Here is a 17,084-nt window from a genome sequence, read left to right on the forward strand (position 1 = left end):
TTCTCATGCGACACAGTGACTTAGTGGGTACTGTTGCCTTACAGCAAAAAGGTTCCCATTTTGAGCCCCAGTTGGGTCAGGAGGTCTTAGTGTGTTTACCATTACATGTTCTTGTTTCACTCATTGCCTCTTACAAAACCACAATACAGGATGAAAGCATATATCCAAAAAAGCAATTAGTCTGTACAAGATCCCACAATCCCACATTGCCCTCATGGACTTGTCATATTGTCAGTATATCAGAGCGGTGTTGACTACAGTATGGCTTTACTCCAAAGCTCTAAATGAAGCCCTCATGTAATGAAAATGTAGATCTTTCTGTGTCCCTCTAGTGTCAGACAAAAGCTTCAGCGATTATAACCGTATAACTTTATACACAAGGAATTCGCTATATGGGACCTTTTTAAGATGCTTTCATTCAACTGATGGCATCTTGAAAGGTTTTTTTGGCCTGGATTTAAATGAAAGTGGGCGCTTTGTGTTTAAAAGACTTCCGCAGGTATTCATCATCTCAACTAAGTGCAAGAAAATGAGTACAAAAATAACATAAACATTTTCCTATAAGCACCAGGCAAGTCTGAACAGTTTTGCACAAGTTGATCTAAAATATGGGGTTTAATTTAAGACTAGAATTAAGAAAATGGGGTTTAAAAGCTTTCAAGAGCTGTTTTAAGGATACCTCACCTGAAATTGATAATGGTGTCAACATTTACTCACCTTTATGTCATGCAAAACCATGATGAAGATGTTAAGGAAAGTGTATATAATGTGTAACTGATGACAGTTTTTATTTTAGGATAATATATCCCATTTATGTCCATATAAAAACTCATAAATGCACTCCAAACTGCAACTTGGTTTTGCAAGTCAATTCAATGTACTATTTTAAGTTTTGGCTTCTGAACAGTTAACATAACTTATAAAATAAAGTTTGAAATGTTTTAAGGTAAAGTGACAAAAATATATGAAAAAATCTTGTTCAAAAACTGCAGTTGGTTCATTTTAAGCCTTCAAAAAAAAAAAATTTTTGGAACCAAAACTCTTGATATGTTCATTTGACAAAAATGCTGAATATTTTTTACAGTGAATATGTTACTTAAAAACAATAAAAAGCATTTTCTGGTTTCGATAAAAGCACTGTAAAAAGTGAAAGTTGGATCTACTTAAACAGATTACATCTGGTAATTGGTCATACTTAAATGTTTCAGTTAAAGTGACAAAAGTTTATTTGAAAAAAACTTTTTAAAATTACATCAATTTGTAAAATCGAAAAAAGCTTTTTCAACTTAAATTTTCACTTAAATAAAAAAATCACATTTGTAGGTGTTACCAATTGAAGTAATATTTTAAGTTAATCCAACTTTCACTTTTTACAGTGAGAAGGGGTCATCCAAAATGTATTTATATTGTATTTCCAGTAGCCTATAAAAAATACAATAAATTGACTGTATTTTGAAAAAAGCATGAAAAAATCCCTAGTCCATTTTTACATTTCTGCGGCGGCTGCCCGAACAGGGTTTAGATTAAACCAGGGCTAGGCCTTATATTGTGACATTTAAGTCGTTTTTACAAAATTTTCAAAAAACAATACTGGTGTGCATCTTTAGACAAACCAATGGCACTGATATATTTTAAGATATATAAGTGCATTTGTTTTCAATTAAGGCAGCTCAAACAAGCATTTTAGTTTTGGACTAAACTTAAGCCCCGTCCGGGAAACCGCCTCATCATGAATTATATTAACTGTGCACACATAAGTTTTGACATAATCACTAATAAGTTTTCAATTAAATGAGAAGTGCATTAAGACCTTAAAGGGTGGGGTGACATCTGAGCTAAGATGGAACAAATGTGGAGCATGTGAAATGGTTCAGTAACGCCTAATTCAGCCTGAAGTCTAAACGCCGGATCAAGTCTTATCACAAATGGCCCACAGTTGATCTTTATTTTTAACATTGCATAGCTTGCCATTTATGTTCTGTACCACAGCCAAGAAATAAACACTTTCCTAATTTACAAGAAGTGTGTGAGGTAAAGGCATGATTGTTTATTTTGTGTGTTTCACATTACCAAGATCTGTTTCTTGTAATGATGGGTATTCAAACTCTGCTTTCGTAATGTAATTATCTGGTTGCATTACGCATTGGTAGACTCTTTCTGCGTCCAAAACCGCATACTTTGACAGTACATGCTGAATTAGATGAAGTACCTAATCATCAACCGTTGAGTATGCATGAATATGGGTAGTTTGAATAACATTCGGACATACTAAATCCCATATACGCCATGTTGATACATCATGTGACATACAGTACGACGGCATAACATCAGGTGAGACGTTAATTTGGATGCTGTTAAACAAGCGGTAATACTGTAATTTCTACAGAATTTTTTTACAGTATGTATTTAAGGAAATAAAGGTGCATTACCAATTTTTGAATATTTTGAATATCCATTGAATGCACACTTCAAAATCTTGGTGAAAGAAGTAGGTTATTCGGGTACTTTTAGTCTACTGTTTTTCAAATACTATGAATTTTGACATATTATTCACTTCACCTACTGCTGTTTGCCTACTATACAGTAGGCAGTTCAGATGCAGCGTCTGACTCCCTGACAGGTGGTTAAATCAAGATCCAGTTTTACTGGCTTACTGTACACTTTTTTATCAAAGGTGCTTTTGTTTCTTTACAACCTGTCAGATACTTGACAGTTTACCGATGCAAATGTGGAGCAGACACAACAATGAAAATGAATGAAAGTGGGGTATACTTTCAGTTCAGCCCAAAAAAATGAAAATTTTGTCATTATTTACTCACCCTTATGTCATTGCAAACACGCAAAACTTTCTTTTTTCTTGGAAATTTGTCAAAGCACTTAAAGGAAAACACCACCATGTTTTTTTTTTATATTTTACCAGGTTCTTACCTCAACTTAGACAAATGAATACGTATCTTTATTCAATGCATGCAATTTTAATCTTTGTACAGCACCTTGTGAATGTGTTAGCATTTAGCCTAGCCCCATGTCTCCGAAAAGGGATGAATTTAGAAGCCACCAAACACTTCCATGTTTCCCCTATTTAAAGACTGTTACATAAGTAGTTACACGAGTAAGTGTGGTGGCACAAAATAAAACTTTTGTTTGGAGCCATAGGAAAGAATGGGGCTAGGCTAAATGCTAACACATTCAAGAAGCACTGTACAAAGATTAAAAGTGCACGCATTAAAAAAAAGATAGGTATTAATTCATCTAAGTTGATGTAAGAACATAGTAAAATATTCAAAAACGGTGTTGTTTTCCTTTAAGCAATTCATTCCTTCATACAATAAAAGTGGATGGGGACCAAAGGTTGTCAAGCTCCAAAACAGACAAAAAGCAACAAAAGTAATCCATAACTTGTGATATTTAAAAACTGAAATATGACAGCTTTGCGTGAGGAAAAGGCAAAGCTGTTATTCAGTAAAGTTATTGCTTGACAGCCGGTCACCATTCACTTTGTAGAAATATGGAAATTCTGCTATAAACATTTATTATGATCCACAGTAGAATATAAGTTGAGCAATTCCAGCATTATGGATGTTATATTTTCAGTCGAAATATAATTTATCAGAGAATGTTAGTATTACCAATATTGAACATCTGTTTTAATAGTTTTGATGATTATGAGTGATAGATTTTAGACATCAGAAAAATACATCTGTTTTAGATGAGGGAAATATACATGTTATTTATGTAATAAAATATGACAGCATAATTTGTGTAGGAATCCTGTAAATAAAAATGCACAAACCAGAAGCAAAAGTACTCAACAAATGCAGAAGGAGTGTCTCTAAAAAACAGCAATTGTGACATTTCTCTGTAATGGATGTGACAATTTTGAAATCTGTGCTTACCTGACTGAAAGATATGTTTTAAATTAAAAAAGAGGCTTTGTGTGGGTATTTAAGCCACCAAATATTGACATCTGAGATATCAGTATGGGGCTTAAACATTTTAAACTTAAAAAATATATATATTTAATAATTTATGGTTGACATTTGCATGGAATTGCTCAGTCATGACTCACAAGACAAATGATTTTTAAATAGAGAAATACTTTGTTATGATTACTACATGATGATTCAATATCTTTGACCTCTACAGGTTTCATTTTCTCTTAAAGATCGGAAGGTGACCCTTATTTACCATATATACCCTCGCATTGGGCCCCCAATTTGCTAAATCCTAAACTGTAGATAATATAATTATGCCGCAATAGTTAGTCTGTCTGGAACGAAGCTGAGTTAAACCACATCACTGTGTGACACTTCAATACATATGAACGGCCGCTACGCTAATACGATTTTGTTTTTCTCTCCCTGTCTCGTCCTCGACCCGAGGACAACGAGACAAACAGACCCAGTCCCGGTAGATGTGAAAGTCGGCACACCTCTGATCTACTGGCCGTCCTTCAACGTGATGCCCAGCTGATGCATGACCAACGATCACCGGCAGAACCGCTTAATCTCCGCTGAATCTCCTTATCCGTTCTCCCAAGGGTTTTTCCCTCCTAGGACTTATTTTTCCTCGGATAAAAGCCCGGGTTTTTTTTTCTCCTAGGGGGTTTTTCACCCCGGGGAGGCAGCCTTTTTGGGCTTTACCTAGCTTCCTCTTCTAGACGTTGCTTTAGTAATACGTGCACTTATAATATTGAGTCATAGCCGCAGCAAATTTAACTGCTCATGCTATCATGTATTTTGTTGTGCTATCTGTCGTTTTTCTGTGCTTTTTACTGCTTCAATTTATGTAAAGCTGCTTTGAAACAATTGACTTTTGTGAAAAGCGCTATATAAATAAAATTGAATTGAATTGAATTGATAATAATTACTTACATTATTTTATCAGTATTAATAAATTACAGGCCAGCTCATCTGTGATATTTATTTCTGCCAGATGACCAGAGAAAAGTCACGACTTACGCCTGATTACAAATTGCATGTTCCTTTTTCCCAGGTTCTTTTGTTTTGCCGTTTACCCTGGAGTCTGTGATGGATTTGGGGTTTTGTTATTTAATATAATTTAATATCCACATGTGGATCATATTACTACATCACAGCCTAACAATGAAGTTCAATCTTCCAGAATATTGATGAGGAAAAGACAATGATTTCCTACTTTGAGATCTGTGAATAAAAGAAGAGATGGACATTGATCACAAAGAAGAGTTAAGCTCCAAAAACAAAGACCTTTGCTTCGTTGCTGCCAGTGACCCTGTCTTTGGATCTCATCATTTACAATTCAAATGCTTTTATGACTGCGTTTCTTCCTACCGTGATGGAAAATGTTTTTATTTAAATAAGCTCCAGGTGTCTTTACACACAAATACACTGAACAAATACACATTTTTGGCAAATCATATGCTCACAAGTTTCTATTTACTTAACAGAAAACTACTCAGACAGATGATTATTTAGCCCCTAAACAGCATCATTTGCCACTCATGCAGACTGAAACTATGCGAGGGATCACCCAAAAGCTTCAGGGCTTTTAAGGTTTGAAATTTAAGCTTGTCTGAGTTTCTCAGCTGTTCTGCATAAGCACACACACACAGATAGGTCTTTATTTACATATAAGCATTTAGCAAATGCCTTTATCAGTGAGGAGAACAATAAAACAATTCATTTCAAAGGCAATTACATGAAAAGTGCAACAGATAAAAAGATGAACGTTTCAATAATTGCTAGAGTAACACACGCTAAAGAGGGAGAAAGCTTAGAACAATTATTTATATACTGTATATTTGTATAATGCATTAAAGGTACAAATTTGTGTCTTGCTTTAGTGATATTTTAAACTGTCTGTAAAGGTCTTGACTTACAGTAATTGATATTACCCAAAAGTATTTGGACAATTTAACAAGTTTTTGAATGTATGAACCCAAGTGGAATTTGCAGACGAATTATGCTATCGACCTTTTCTCAAATCCAGCTTGACTTTTCTTGGCCATTTATCATTAATATTATTTAAACCAGCTGTTCCATATATAATTCATACAAATGAATTTGGATGACCTTAAGTTCACAGCTGTCCTTACAGAGTAATGCAATTATGTAGTTCACTACCCTATGGGCATCTTACAATTTTGACAACCCAGAGGTGTCCAACTTTCACTTTTTTACTTAATTCTAACTGTAACTTGCTATAGGCTATTGCTTTATTATGAAATAAATGAATGTTTAGCTTGTTTTAATGTTTTGTTTTATTTTAAAGAATTTTATTTTAAATACATCTTGGGCCCCCCAGCCCCCAGTTGAGAAAACTCAACCCCAGTTGGCTTTAAACCTAAGCAAACTTTATTGTATTGTTTGCATGCATGCATGCATGCATGTATAAGAAACATTGTCATTTACACGGATGGATTTGACAGATGACTTGCAGTGCATTCAATCTATACATTCTTTTATTGGTACACTTTGTCCTTGCACACCTGACACACTTTTTACACACTTTTGCATTTTTAAGTGCGCGTTACGCGTTCTAGTGCGCAGCTTCTAAAATCGTTACGGTATCCAAATCTACAACATTTCTCTCCCCCATAGGAAGTCTCAAGCCATCCGATCAGTCAGTAGAAGTGCTCGTACTCTACGCAGTTGCTTCGAGCTCTTCTAATGACTTAACCCTCTGTATTACTCCGTGGGCGCCTGGTTCTTTGGATTTTACTTTCACGACAATGGGATTCGAGTTGGATCGTTTCAAGGGTGCCGTGGACCCGGACTTCAAATGCAACTTGTGCAATAAAGTTTTGGAGGATCCGCTCACTACTCCGTGCGGTCACGTCTTCTGCGCCGGCTGCGTGCTGCCCTGGGTCGTGCAGCAGAGCAGCTGCCCCGTCAAATGCCAAAGGATCTCCACCAAAGAGCTCAACCACGTCCTCCCTCTCAAAAACTTAATATTAAAGTTAGACATCAAATGTGACAATCACGCGCGTGGCTGCGAGAAGATCGTGAAACTGCAGCATCTGGCGGAGCATGCGGAGATGTGCGATTATTCCCCTGCCAAATGTAGGAATAAAGGATGCAACGAGGTGCTGAATCTTAAAGATATGGATGCTCACATGCGCGAGTCGTGCGATTACAGGGCGGTCGGTATATGCGAGAATGGATGCGGATTGATGCTCACGCACAAGGAGCAAAAGTTGAACGACCACTGCTGTTTGAAAGCGTTAAAGGTGCACAACGGTGCGTTGCACGGGAAAGTGGTGAGTTTGGATAAGGAGTTGAAAAAACAAGCTCTCAAGTCGGGTAAAAGAGAGAAATCGCTTTTGGCTCAGCTGTCGGCGGTTCATAACGAGCTTCAGATGACCGCGCTAAAGTATCAGAAGAAATTCACTGAATACAGCGCCAGGATTGACTCGCTGTCCAAGAGTCTTGCTCCACCGTGTAAGGTAAGAAGACTTTTAAAGATGGCAACAGTTCATGTCTATTACAAATTTGCAATGGATTTTTTTTTCTAAATAAACAAATATTTTCTTACAAAAATAGAACAAAAAAAGGAAAAAAATATAATAGCCTAATTTAGTATTTACTATAGTAAACTGTAACAAAAATACTTCGAGCCTTGCCTAACTATTAAAGTAAACTATACTTGAAGTAAACTACTATACTTGTTTACTTTTGTAAATTATAGTAAACATTCCTGGGTAGGCTATGTTGTTTTTGATACATGCTACAGGATCTATTTCAGTTTATCATTTCATTAGCTATGGTCTATAATACAAAATACTATGGTATACTTTAACTAAGTGTAGTAATTACAATAACATACTACAGTATACTTACTACAGTTTACTATAGTAAACGTAAACTAGCACACTATTTTTCATGTGGACTGTTAGATTAATGTGTTCTTCAGTATTGCTCACTTTGTCAAGATTAGTCGCAGTCTAATTATTTACTTAGATTTAGTAAGAATTTTAGTTACAATTTAAAAGTTTAAATCTGTGGGAATTGAATGTCATTACTAAACGCGGCACGCTCATCTTGGTCAAGTCGCGTCCATAGGTCGCGTCAAGCGCGAGGCATAAATACTTTTTCTGATTGGTCGACTGCCCATGACGTAGGATTACGCCGACAACCGTGCATGCGAAGCTTTAGCATACTTTATATTTTTATATTCATAGTTTAATTGAGTAAAATATAATACATATGCTAAATCAAAACATGTTAACTTCACTTTTTCTATAATAAAACTGTGGTTAATTTTCCTAAGGGCCGTTTGCCGCTGTTTCTGTGAGGGCTTCGCAAATGTTAATTCAAGGTAAAATGATTAACATCAAGCATAGTAAGTAAAACCTGTCAAAATGCTTAAGCTTCCGTTCTTTTAGTTCAGAGAATAACCATGATACCTTCGGAAAAATATAATAGAAACCATCACACAAATTCTAATGGATGTAATGATTATAATGGGAATTGTATTGGTTTTAATGAAGACTATAATGGCTGCTGTGGGTCCCTGATGTGTAATGTTCTATTGTGGGGATGTTATCTGGCGGATGGAAACCAATATAACACCATTAAATCCTACTGGGATAAGGCCTAATACACTACATAAAGGAATTTTGTAATGGGTTTAACGGTAAACAGCTGAAGGCTTATTATTATAATGGTATTTGTATTGTTTTTCAGCAGGAGCATGTCCTGCCATCATGGTACCGCCGTTGCAATTGTTCAAAAACATAGCATTGTCATAGTACCGCAAAACCAAGGGCTGTCAGATTATTTCCAATGTGTCATGTCCTTCAAATTTACAGTGACTTAAAATTCTCACCTCAGGACCTGAACATGGAAAAATGTCAGGGTGTACAGGATAAGACGGATAACTTTCATGGACCGCTCTGTGAGGGAGTACACAATCTTAAATCTCCCAGTGAACATGTTTATGGGCCCTGAATGATGTCTTAGTACCAGTGACTGCTGTCCTGTTGGGGAATGTAGTCTCTCTTGTTATTCTCATCACATGGTTCATCGGTCAAGTGAGTTGAAGCGGTACAGAGCCAGAGAAAGGAGGGTGATGATGGGGAGCTGACATCTGCAGGATTGGGCCTGTCTGCTGAAGGCTGGGCTGTTGATCCAGCTGCTCTTAAGGAAAAAGTGATACCACTTAGTTTGGTATCATGTCAGCATCAAGCATTTCTTTTTTTTATTTTTATACAGCAGTTTGTTCCGGTCCTTGAATCTGATTGGATGAGAGACCACTGAGATTGTTGACGTGTCGTTTTGTATTATTACGCCAATATGCCACAGTAAAAGGCTGAAATGATACAATAACATAGTTATCGATGGATTTGTCATGGTTGACTCAAAGACGAGATCAGGACATCTGGTTAAGGCAAAACTCATACTTAAGAATACTAGTTTTTATAGAATGGTGCCCCCTATTTGTTTTTCACAATTTAAGTCATCATCACCTAACATATTATTGATTAAATGCAGAGCTATTCTTCAAACCCTGAGGTGTTAGCATGACATGGCAGTACCAAACAACAGTCATATTTATTTTAAGTGTTGTTGCTGCCTTCTATAGACATTGTTTCCCATGGAATTATGGGATTTGTTCCCATGACCTGGTGCATTCCTCAGTAAGAGACATAGGTTGCGTACATGCAGCAAAGATAGTAAAGGGGACACTGTACATGCCATTGATGTTTGTAATATATTTAGACGCTGTATTCTGTGGCTCACAGAAATGACAGCTGTTTTAGTCGCAGTGCCACTCTTTTTCAGCAAGGGATAAAATGCTGACACCATTCGGTTCTTCATGTACCGAGGTTGTTCATCTGTTGAGTGAGCTGTTTGGTGCGAATGTATTATTACACTGCACCAAATAAGCAGGGAACAAGGCCTTAACCCTTAAAGCCCTGTTCAATTAACAGCTCTTGTGTTTAGATCGCAGAACATTTAATGACTGTAACAGGTGCACCTCCCTACTTGTGGTCACACACCACTTTTGGCCACATTAAGATGTAAACTTTGATACTTAATTTAAGAGAAATACAGACACATCCTAAAGGTTTAGATATGAAATGTCTACAGCAGCCTTGGACATTTAAAATGTTCACTTCCCAGATAGTAATCCAGTGTTTAGTTTGGACTTCCAGTGCATATGTTTTAAATTCAAGATAGTTATGTGTGAAATAATGGGTTTAATAAAAGGCTTTATTCCCAAAGGGAATTAAAACGTAATATTTTTCCCTGATCAGTTTCGTTTTTTGTCTAAACGGCAAAACCCACATAAAATCAGATGTTTTGAAACGCAGTCCAAACCACATTCATATGTGGTTTGAAATCTGATTAAAAATCTGATTTTTTGGGATCTCTGTCAGGTTTGATTGCAAGTAGTTTTTATCATTGTATGTGGTTATATTGTGAACTGTATGTGTGCACAGTAGTGTGTCCAAAACTTATATATTGTTTTTTTTTACAGGGTGGAGAGACAAAAAGTTATACTGCAATACTCCATCGGGAGTCTGGATCTTTAGGCTTCAATATTGTTGGAGGAAGACCATGTGTGGTAAGTCTAGAAAGATTTACATCTTTGACCTCACTTTGACTATTTTGGTTGCAACGCAAGGATTTACAAGGCAGCGGAGATTGTTTATTTACATCATGCATGGGAAAGGAAATGCTCCCCTTGTTAAATACATACAGTAACATTTTAAGATAAACAAGAGCTCAAAAAAGTGCATTAAAAGTATATTTTAGTACAATATCCATGTAGCATTTGATCAAATTAATGTTAAATGCTGTGGATATGTCACAATTGAAAATGGGAAATATATACTAGGGATGCACCGATACCACTTTTTTGGAATACGAGTACTTGCCGATACCGAGTACTTAATGAAAAACATGATTTAAATTTACAGGTAACAGCTTTAGTCATATAATTTAACAAAAAAACAAGGGACTAGTTTTCCAGTTTGTTGTAAACTCTGCCTCTTTGGACAACACAAGAGGCATTAACCCCTTAACGCCGTTCAAACAGAGACATTTCTCAGACCGTGGTATCGATCCCTGGTATCTGGGGACTTTTAACGAGTACGAGTACTTTAGAAAATGTGGTATCGAGGCCTATACCCGATACCAGTATCGGTATCGGTGCATCCCTAATATATACACTGTCAGAATTAATGGTCCCTAGCTGTCACTGGGGTGGTACCTTTTCAAAAAGTATGCCTTTTCAACTAAAGATTCACTTTAGATGCACATATAGGTACCAAAGAGTTCATATTAGTACCTCAAAGGTACATATATTGCCACCAAATGTATACATATCTGTACCTAAATGGATTAGACCTTTTTAAAGGGTACTTTAGGGTACCGTTGTATACTGGGCCACTTTGGTACTTTGGTCCACCCATGTAGTTGTGGAGTCCATATCAGTGTGAAAGAGGACCAAACTCTTTAATGTGTACTTGCATGTGGTTTGTTTAAATAGAAACGTGACGCAGTTTAAAACACTAAAACTTCATGAAGAAAACCATTAAAAAGGCCAAGTTTCCACGACGTGTCCTGTCACATTAAAAAAAAACACACAGCACAGTTATGGCATACAGCACAAATTGCTGTGGTTGAGTTTCTGCTAACAGGAGTGGAAGAAGTCAGTCGCTATTATGTGTAACACAAATGGCTCTCCAGGCAACTGTACAACTACTTCAACCTGGCCATGACCCCTATCTAGCAAATGGTTGACATGGCACCTGACCTGTCTGCTCGTGAGACCATAGCTCTGTTTCAAAGCCTATTAAGCTGTCTACCTAGTCACTGTTTCAAAAGTATTAGGGGGCGTGCACACCATAGCTTTTACGCCGGCGGCCGGCGTATTTTTTCAATTGTTTCCAATGGAAGCGCAGCATTTAAAAAAAAAAGCCACAGCTGCCGTTTTTTTCGTGCTTAAAGCCGATTCTTTGTGGTTTTTCAGCACTTAGCGCTGAATAAAATATTTAACTTTGGATGATAAGCTTAGCTCATCAATCTCAGTTCTCACACGGCCGTCCAATCATTGTGGAGGAGGGACAGGACAAATATCACAATAACCAACTGGCGCATCGTTCAACGACTGATAAACAAAGCAGAAGTATCACAGCAATCAAAGCGCTCGGCTCGGTTTAATTAAAGCGTAAAAAAGCTTTGGTGTGCACGCCCAAATAGAGTTCACTTGAACTCATTCGCAACAAAGTTGTTACAGCATTGTTAATCGGCATTGCATGTAAACTGGTTATGGTTCTGCCATGGATGGTCGCTGTACCTACTGTATAGGTTTTAGTACATAGGTTTTATTTCTTTCTATAGCATAACCAAACAATACTTGGGGATGTAATACTGGGGATGTTGTTTTTGTTGTAATTTAAGGGGAAAGAGGAAAAAGCTTTCCAGTAATTAACTGCAGAGTTCACGGTTTGACTTCCTGTGGTTTCTCAAGTATGCCATTAAAAATTACGGCACAGTGTCACAACACGGCGCATGGGTTAATGCGGTTTGATGTGGTTGAGGGGTGTCTTGAACAATATTTTGCTGTGGGCTTCGTTGTAACCCCCCGTCCAGGTTATATTTTCATTATAATGAACTCCCGAATAGTTTTCCCACATGTTACATCTGTTAGCAGCTAGCAACCTTCTTTAAACTCAATGTCTTATTATTTACAGCGTATTTACAGAGAGATACACACATTGCAAACTTTTTACACACCTGCAAACAATTGTTTTTTGGATGCTGTGTTTTAAAGGGAGTGCCTGCTTTAAATTGATAATCTTGCGTAATCAGTTTGTTCCTTTATTATGCAACAGGCATCTGTACATCTGTCTTTACTAAAATATCCCATTTTTTTTCCATTTGGTATGAATTATTTGTTTTTTTACTGGTTTATTTAACTGTTCTGACTTGCTATTGGATTACAGGATAATAAAGATGGCACTTCGAATGAAGGAATCTTTGTGTCGAAGATTGTGGAGAATGGGCCGGCAGACAAGGAAGGGGGATTGCAGATCCATGACAGGATAATGGAGGTAAAACCCTGCGTTTTAAGCCTAATGCCGTGTCCTAAGGCGTGAAGTGCAACGTATTCTTATTTTCTCTGTACAATTATTGTGCAGTGCCTTAAGAGAATGGTATTTTGTACAGTATTTGTAATTGCTTTTACAAGATCCCTCTTAAAAACCAATGAGACTTTCTTCCAGGTTTGTAAGTATAATGGTAAATGGTGTTTACTGACTTGTGAAGAGATCCTTCCTGGCTGGCGTTGGGTCAATATGTTCTCTCTTACTTCTGAACAAAATCTGACTGTTTAAAAAGGCCTGGTGGTCACTGTTGAGGGTGCATAAAAAGTCAGTCCTACAAAGGTTGCTTTTATAGCCGAGGGAGTGTGCGACAACGGATGCATTGAAGCGTGTTATAAGTATGGTCTGGGTCTCTACGATTGATTGGCTAAGTTTATGTAAATATTTTCACTTCACGTAGTCAATGGTCGATTCCACGTCAACGTTTCGTAACTTCTCTGCATTTTTTTAATCCTCAAGATTAATTGGCGGCACTACTTTTCATTATTCATTCTTTTAAATGAATACAGTATGTGCTGTATTTAGTTTACTAAGGTGAAGAAAAAGTATACCTCTGCGTCCCAAACCGCCTACTTCCATACTATATAGTAGGCAAAGAGTAGGAGAAGTAGTGCTTTTGGCCTACTATATAGTATGGAAGTATGTGGTTTGGGACGCAGCGTACCACTTTTTTAGAGCAGACACATGTGGTGCACTATAAACATAAGTGTCTTAAATCCCACTGGTGGCACTGTTAGTTTTAAGCCTTTGAGACAACGGGTAGATTCAACCTCCGAAGTCGACTGTAATGCAGTAGGCGCCTAGCGACTTAAGACCAGTAAACTGGCCCGTTGGAGGACGTATGAGAACCAGATAAGTTAATGCTTGTGCCGGAAACGTGCCAGTATGATTTACTCGGAGGCAGTGAGCGAGTGAAGCTTTTCAGCGTATTTAGCGTGCCAGCTGCAATCTATAGCATGATATTTGAGTGTTCCTTGTGGTTTTTGTAGATGTCACCTACATTTCTGCAACAAATCAGTATAACAATGCCAAGATATTCGAGAAGGGTTATCAATGGCAGGTTTGGCTTTTCGTTTTGTTCAATAAAGGAAGATATGTTGCTCTAGGATGGCACAAGACCTAGAATGTCACTTTTGGTCTTTGTCTTGTTAATATTTAGAGTGAGTCAGCGTGCATGCCAGATGATGCAAATACGTAGAGGTACTAAGCCCAAGGTCACTTTATTGAATAACCATCATAATTTACAGTCAGAAACTCTCTCCCACAATGCTAAGCTGTTCCCACCCAGTGCTATCTGTTTGGATCATGTGTACATGCGAATAACGTTTTCTGTTTCCTTTAGGAGATTTACTGCCACTTTGTAAAATGTTTGAAAAGCCTGGAATAATGCTTTGTTATCAATGGTTGACACCTGAGGTCATATTGTGCTCTTTAAGACAGAAACATGGATTCTAGCTTTACGTTAGGGCCTTAGGTGGTATCGCATATTTAATTGTCAACTTGAGAAATGACTTTCTGTAGAAATATAATCATAGGGGAAGACTTAACGCACAATGGCTCACAGCAGTTTTGTTGCTTTTGTAGTCTCCATTGTGCATAGCTAAACCAACACCCCGTAGTCCCATCCTTTACAGTCGTGATGGACCGGAGAGCCCTTTAAATCCCTGCGCTCTTTTGTCTCTTCTTCATCCATCATTTGGATTATCCACTCATCTCCTCTCTCACTAGACTATATCCATCGAGTTTCATATGCATTCTTTGGCAGTTGTGCTTGGATGTTGGGATGTAAACATCGTGTTGAGGTTTAGCACCTTTCAACATATTAAAGCCTCATAAGGGATGTTATGATCTTCACCCCAACCCAGCATACTTGAGGATTAAAACAAACCCCAAAAACTTAATGATTACCCTTTTTGCATGTAACTTAGTTTGAAAGGTTTATAATATGGACGAAAACGTTGTCTCAAATTGTGTGGCATGTCAAGGTATATTTTAGTTTTTTTACATGTATGCAAATGTCCATGCAAATACGCCACGGTCAAAAACACAGCTATGTTAAGCATAGTTTAATACCTTCGCATATTCGTAAAAACTGCACAATACTTCTAACTCAAGCTATCACACTGTGCGACTGTGAATACAAATGTACACGCAAATACAAGCACAGTCGAAAACACAGCAATGTTAAGCATAGTTTGTTTGACTTGTACGTGTACACAGACGTTCGACGCATGTGCAATGCGACAAAATGGCTACATTTTCATGCTCCACCTTTACATCCAAAGTCTGAAAAAAATTGGCGGTGTGCATACAGTGCACGCATACTATTCTGATGACGAAATTTGTTTCGAGCGCACTGTACGTGGACCTTCGCGTATTCGTAAAAACTGAACTAATTCGAATACTATTTTACATGCAGATATGTGCACGGTCGAACAAACAGCTATGTTAAGCATAGTTTATTTGACTCGTACGTGTACACAAAGTTCGAAGCATGTGCAATGCGATAAAATGAAATGCATCTCCTGGGCTACATACTACATTTTACTGTAAGCCGCATGTTTTACCTTTACGTACAAAGTCTGAAAAAAATCTGGTACTATTCTGATGACGAAATTTGCGTCACGTGCACTGTACGTGGACCTTCCCGTATTCGTAAAAAACAGAACTATACTTTTAGCTTAAGCTATCGGACTGTGCGAATACGAAGGTACACACAAATATGCACAGTCGAACATACAGCTATGTTAAGCATAGTTTATTTGACTCGTACGTGTACACAAAGTTCGAAGCATGAGCAAAACGAAATGCATCTCCCGGGCTACATGCTCGACCTTTGCGTAAAAAGTATGCAAGTGTAAAAAAAACTGCCGGTGCACATACAGTGCATGCGTCACTCATACTGTTCGTGAACCTTCGCGTATTCGTACAAACGGAACTATACTTCTAGCTCAAGCTATTGGACTAACGGTTTTGCCTTGCATTGATGTGTTTCCAAGGATCAAAATATCATAGACCGGCAATTATTCAATTATTTGCAATGCTCAACAGGCTTTCTGCACATGTTTTTGACAGCAGCAAGGCTGAGTGATTCACTGATAGAACACGAAGTTCTGGCCAGGAACACTGCATGGATCATCTGGTCTTTATATGAGAGCGTGAATATACTTTATTGCCTTACTTAACAGGAAGAAAAGGAATATTTAATTGCTCATAAGTGAATCTGGAAAATCAAAAGGGGTTTCATTACCCGTGTTCACTCGGCCGTGTAAGCCTTAAAGAGGTTACATGCGCGTACGTCGAATGTCCATAAAGATCTAGAATCTCCCATAGACGTCTGAGGAGAATTGTAATGGCAGATGTTCCTGTTAAGCTATGGAGAGGCAAGTTTGAATAATTCTTGGAATGAATAGTGGCCTTGTTCAGCAGAGACATTTATTTTCTCATAAAGAAAGATGTAAAAACGGTACTGTGTTTGCTCTGCGGACTCTTCGAACATTTTCACACATAGCTAGCAGTTGTGATTGTCTGCGACGGTTTGATTTATTGCAGATTCAGATTGAACATAGGGATGGTGGTGGAGAAACATCTTTATACCAGACTATAGCCTTAAAAAGTGATTGATTAAAAGCATTAAGTACAAAATTGCTATCATTTATTTGGATTTCACATAGAAAATGGGAAACACTTTACAATAAGGTTCTTGGACTCTGGACCACAACCCAGTCATATGTCAGATGGGTATATTTGTGACAATATCCAAAAATGCACTGTATAGGTCAAAATTATAAATTATTATTTTTATGCCAAAAGATCATGTTTTCTGAAGATATTTTTTTACATTTCCTACCGTAAATATAAAAAATATTTATCATTAGTATTGTGTTGCTAAGGACTTCATTTGGACAACTTTAAATGCAATTTTCTCAATATTTAGATTTTTGCACCCTCCAATTCCAAATTTTCAAATAGTTGGATATCGGCCAAA

The 17,084-nt window shown here is 37.4% G+C and overlaps 1 protein-coding gene across 1 annotated transcript in view; it reads left to right on the forward strand.

Moving 5' to 3' along the window:
- The first annotated feature begins 6,600 nt into the window (after positions 1–6,600).
- pdzrn3b (PDZ domain containing RING finger 3b) overlaps positions 6,601–17,084 on the forward strand; it is a 111,991-nt gene continuing 101,507 nt past the window's right edge. The window contains exons 1-3 of the mRNA XM_065279786.2: positions 6,601–7,426; positions 10,465–10,551; positions 12,938–13,045. Coding sequence (XP_065135858.2) covers positions 6,713–7,426; positions 10,465–10,551; positions 12,938–13,045 — 909 coding nt within the window. The 5' untranslated portion in view covers positions 6,601–6,712. The remainder of the gene's footprint in view (positions 7,427–10,464; positions 10,552–12,937; positions 13,046–17,084) is intronic.

This window comes from Paramisgurnus dabryanus, chromosome 7, assembly GCF_030506205.2.
Source record: "Paramisgurnus dabryanus chromosome 7, PD_genome_1.1, whole genome shotgun sequence".
Taxonomy (NCBI): domain Eukaryota; kingdom Metazoa; phylum Chordata; class Actinopteri; order Cypriniformes; family Cobitidae; genus Paramisgurnus; species Paramisgurnus dabryanus.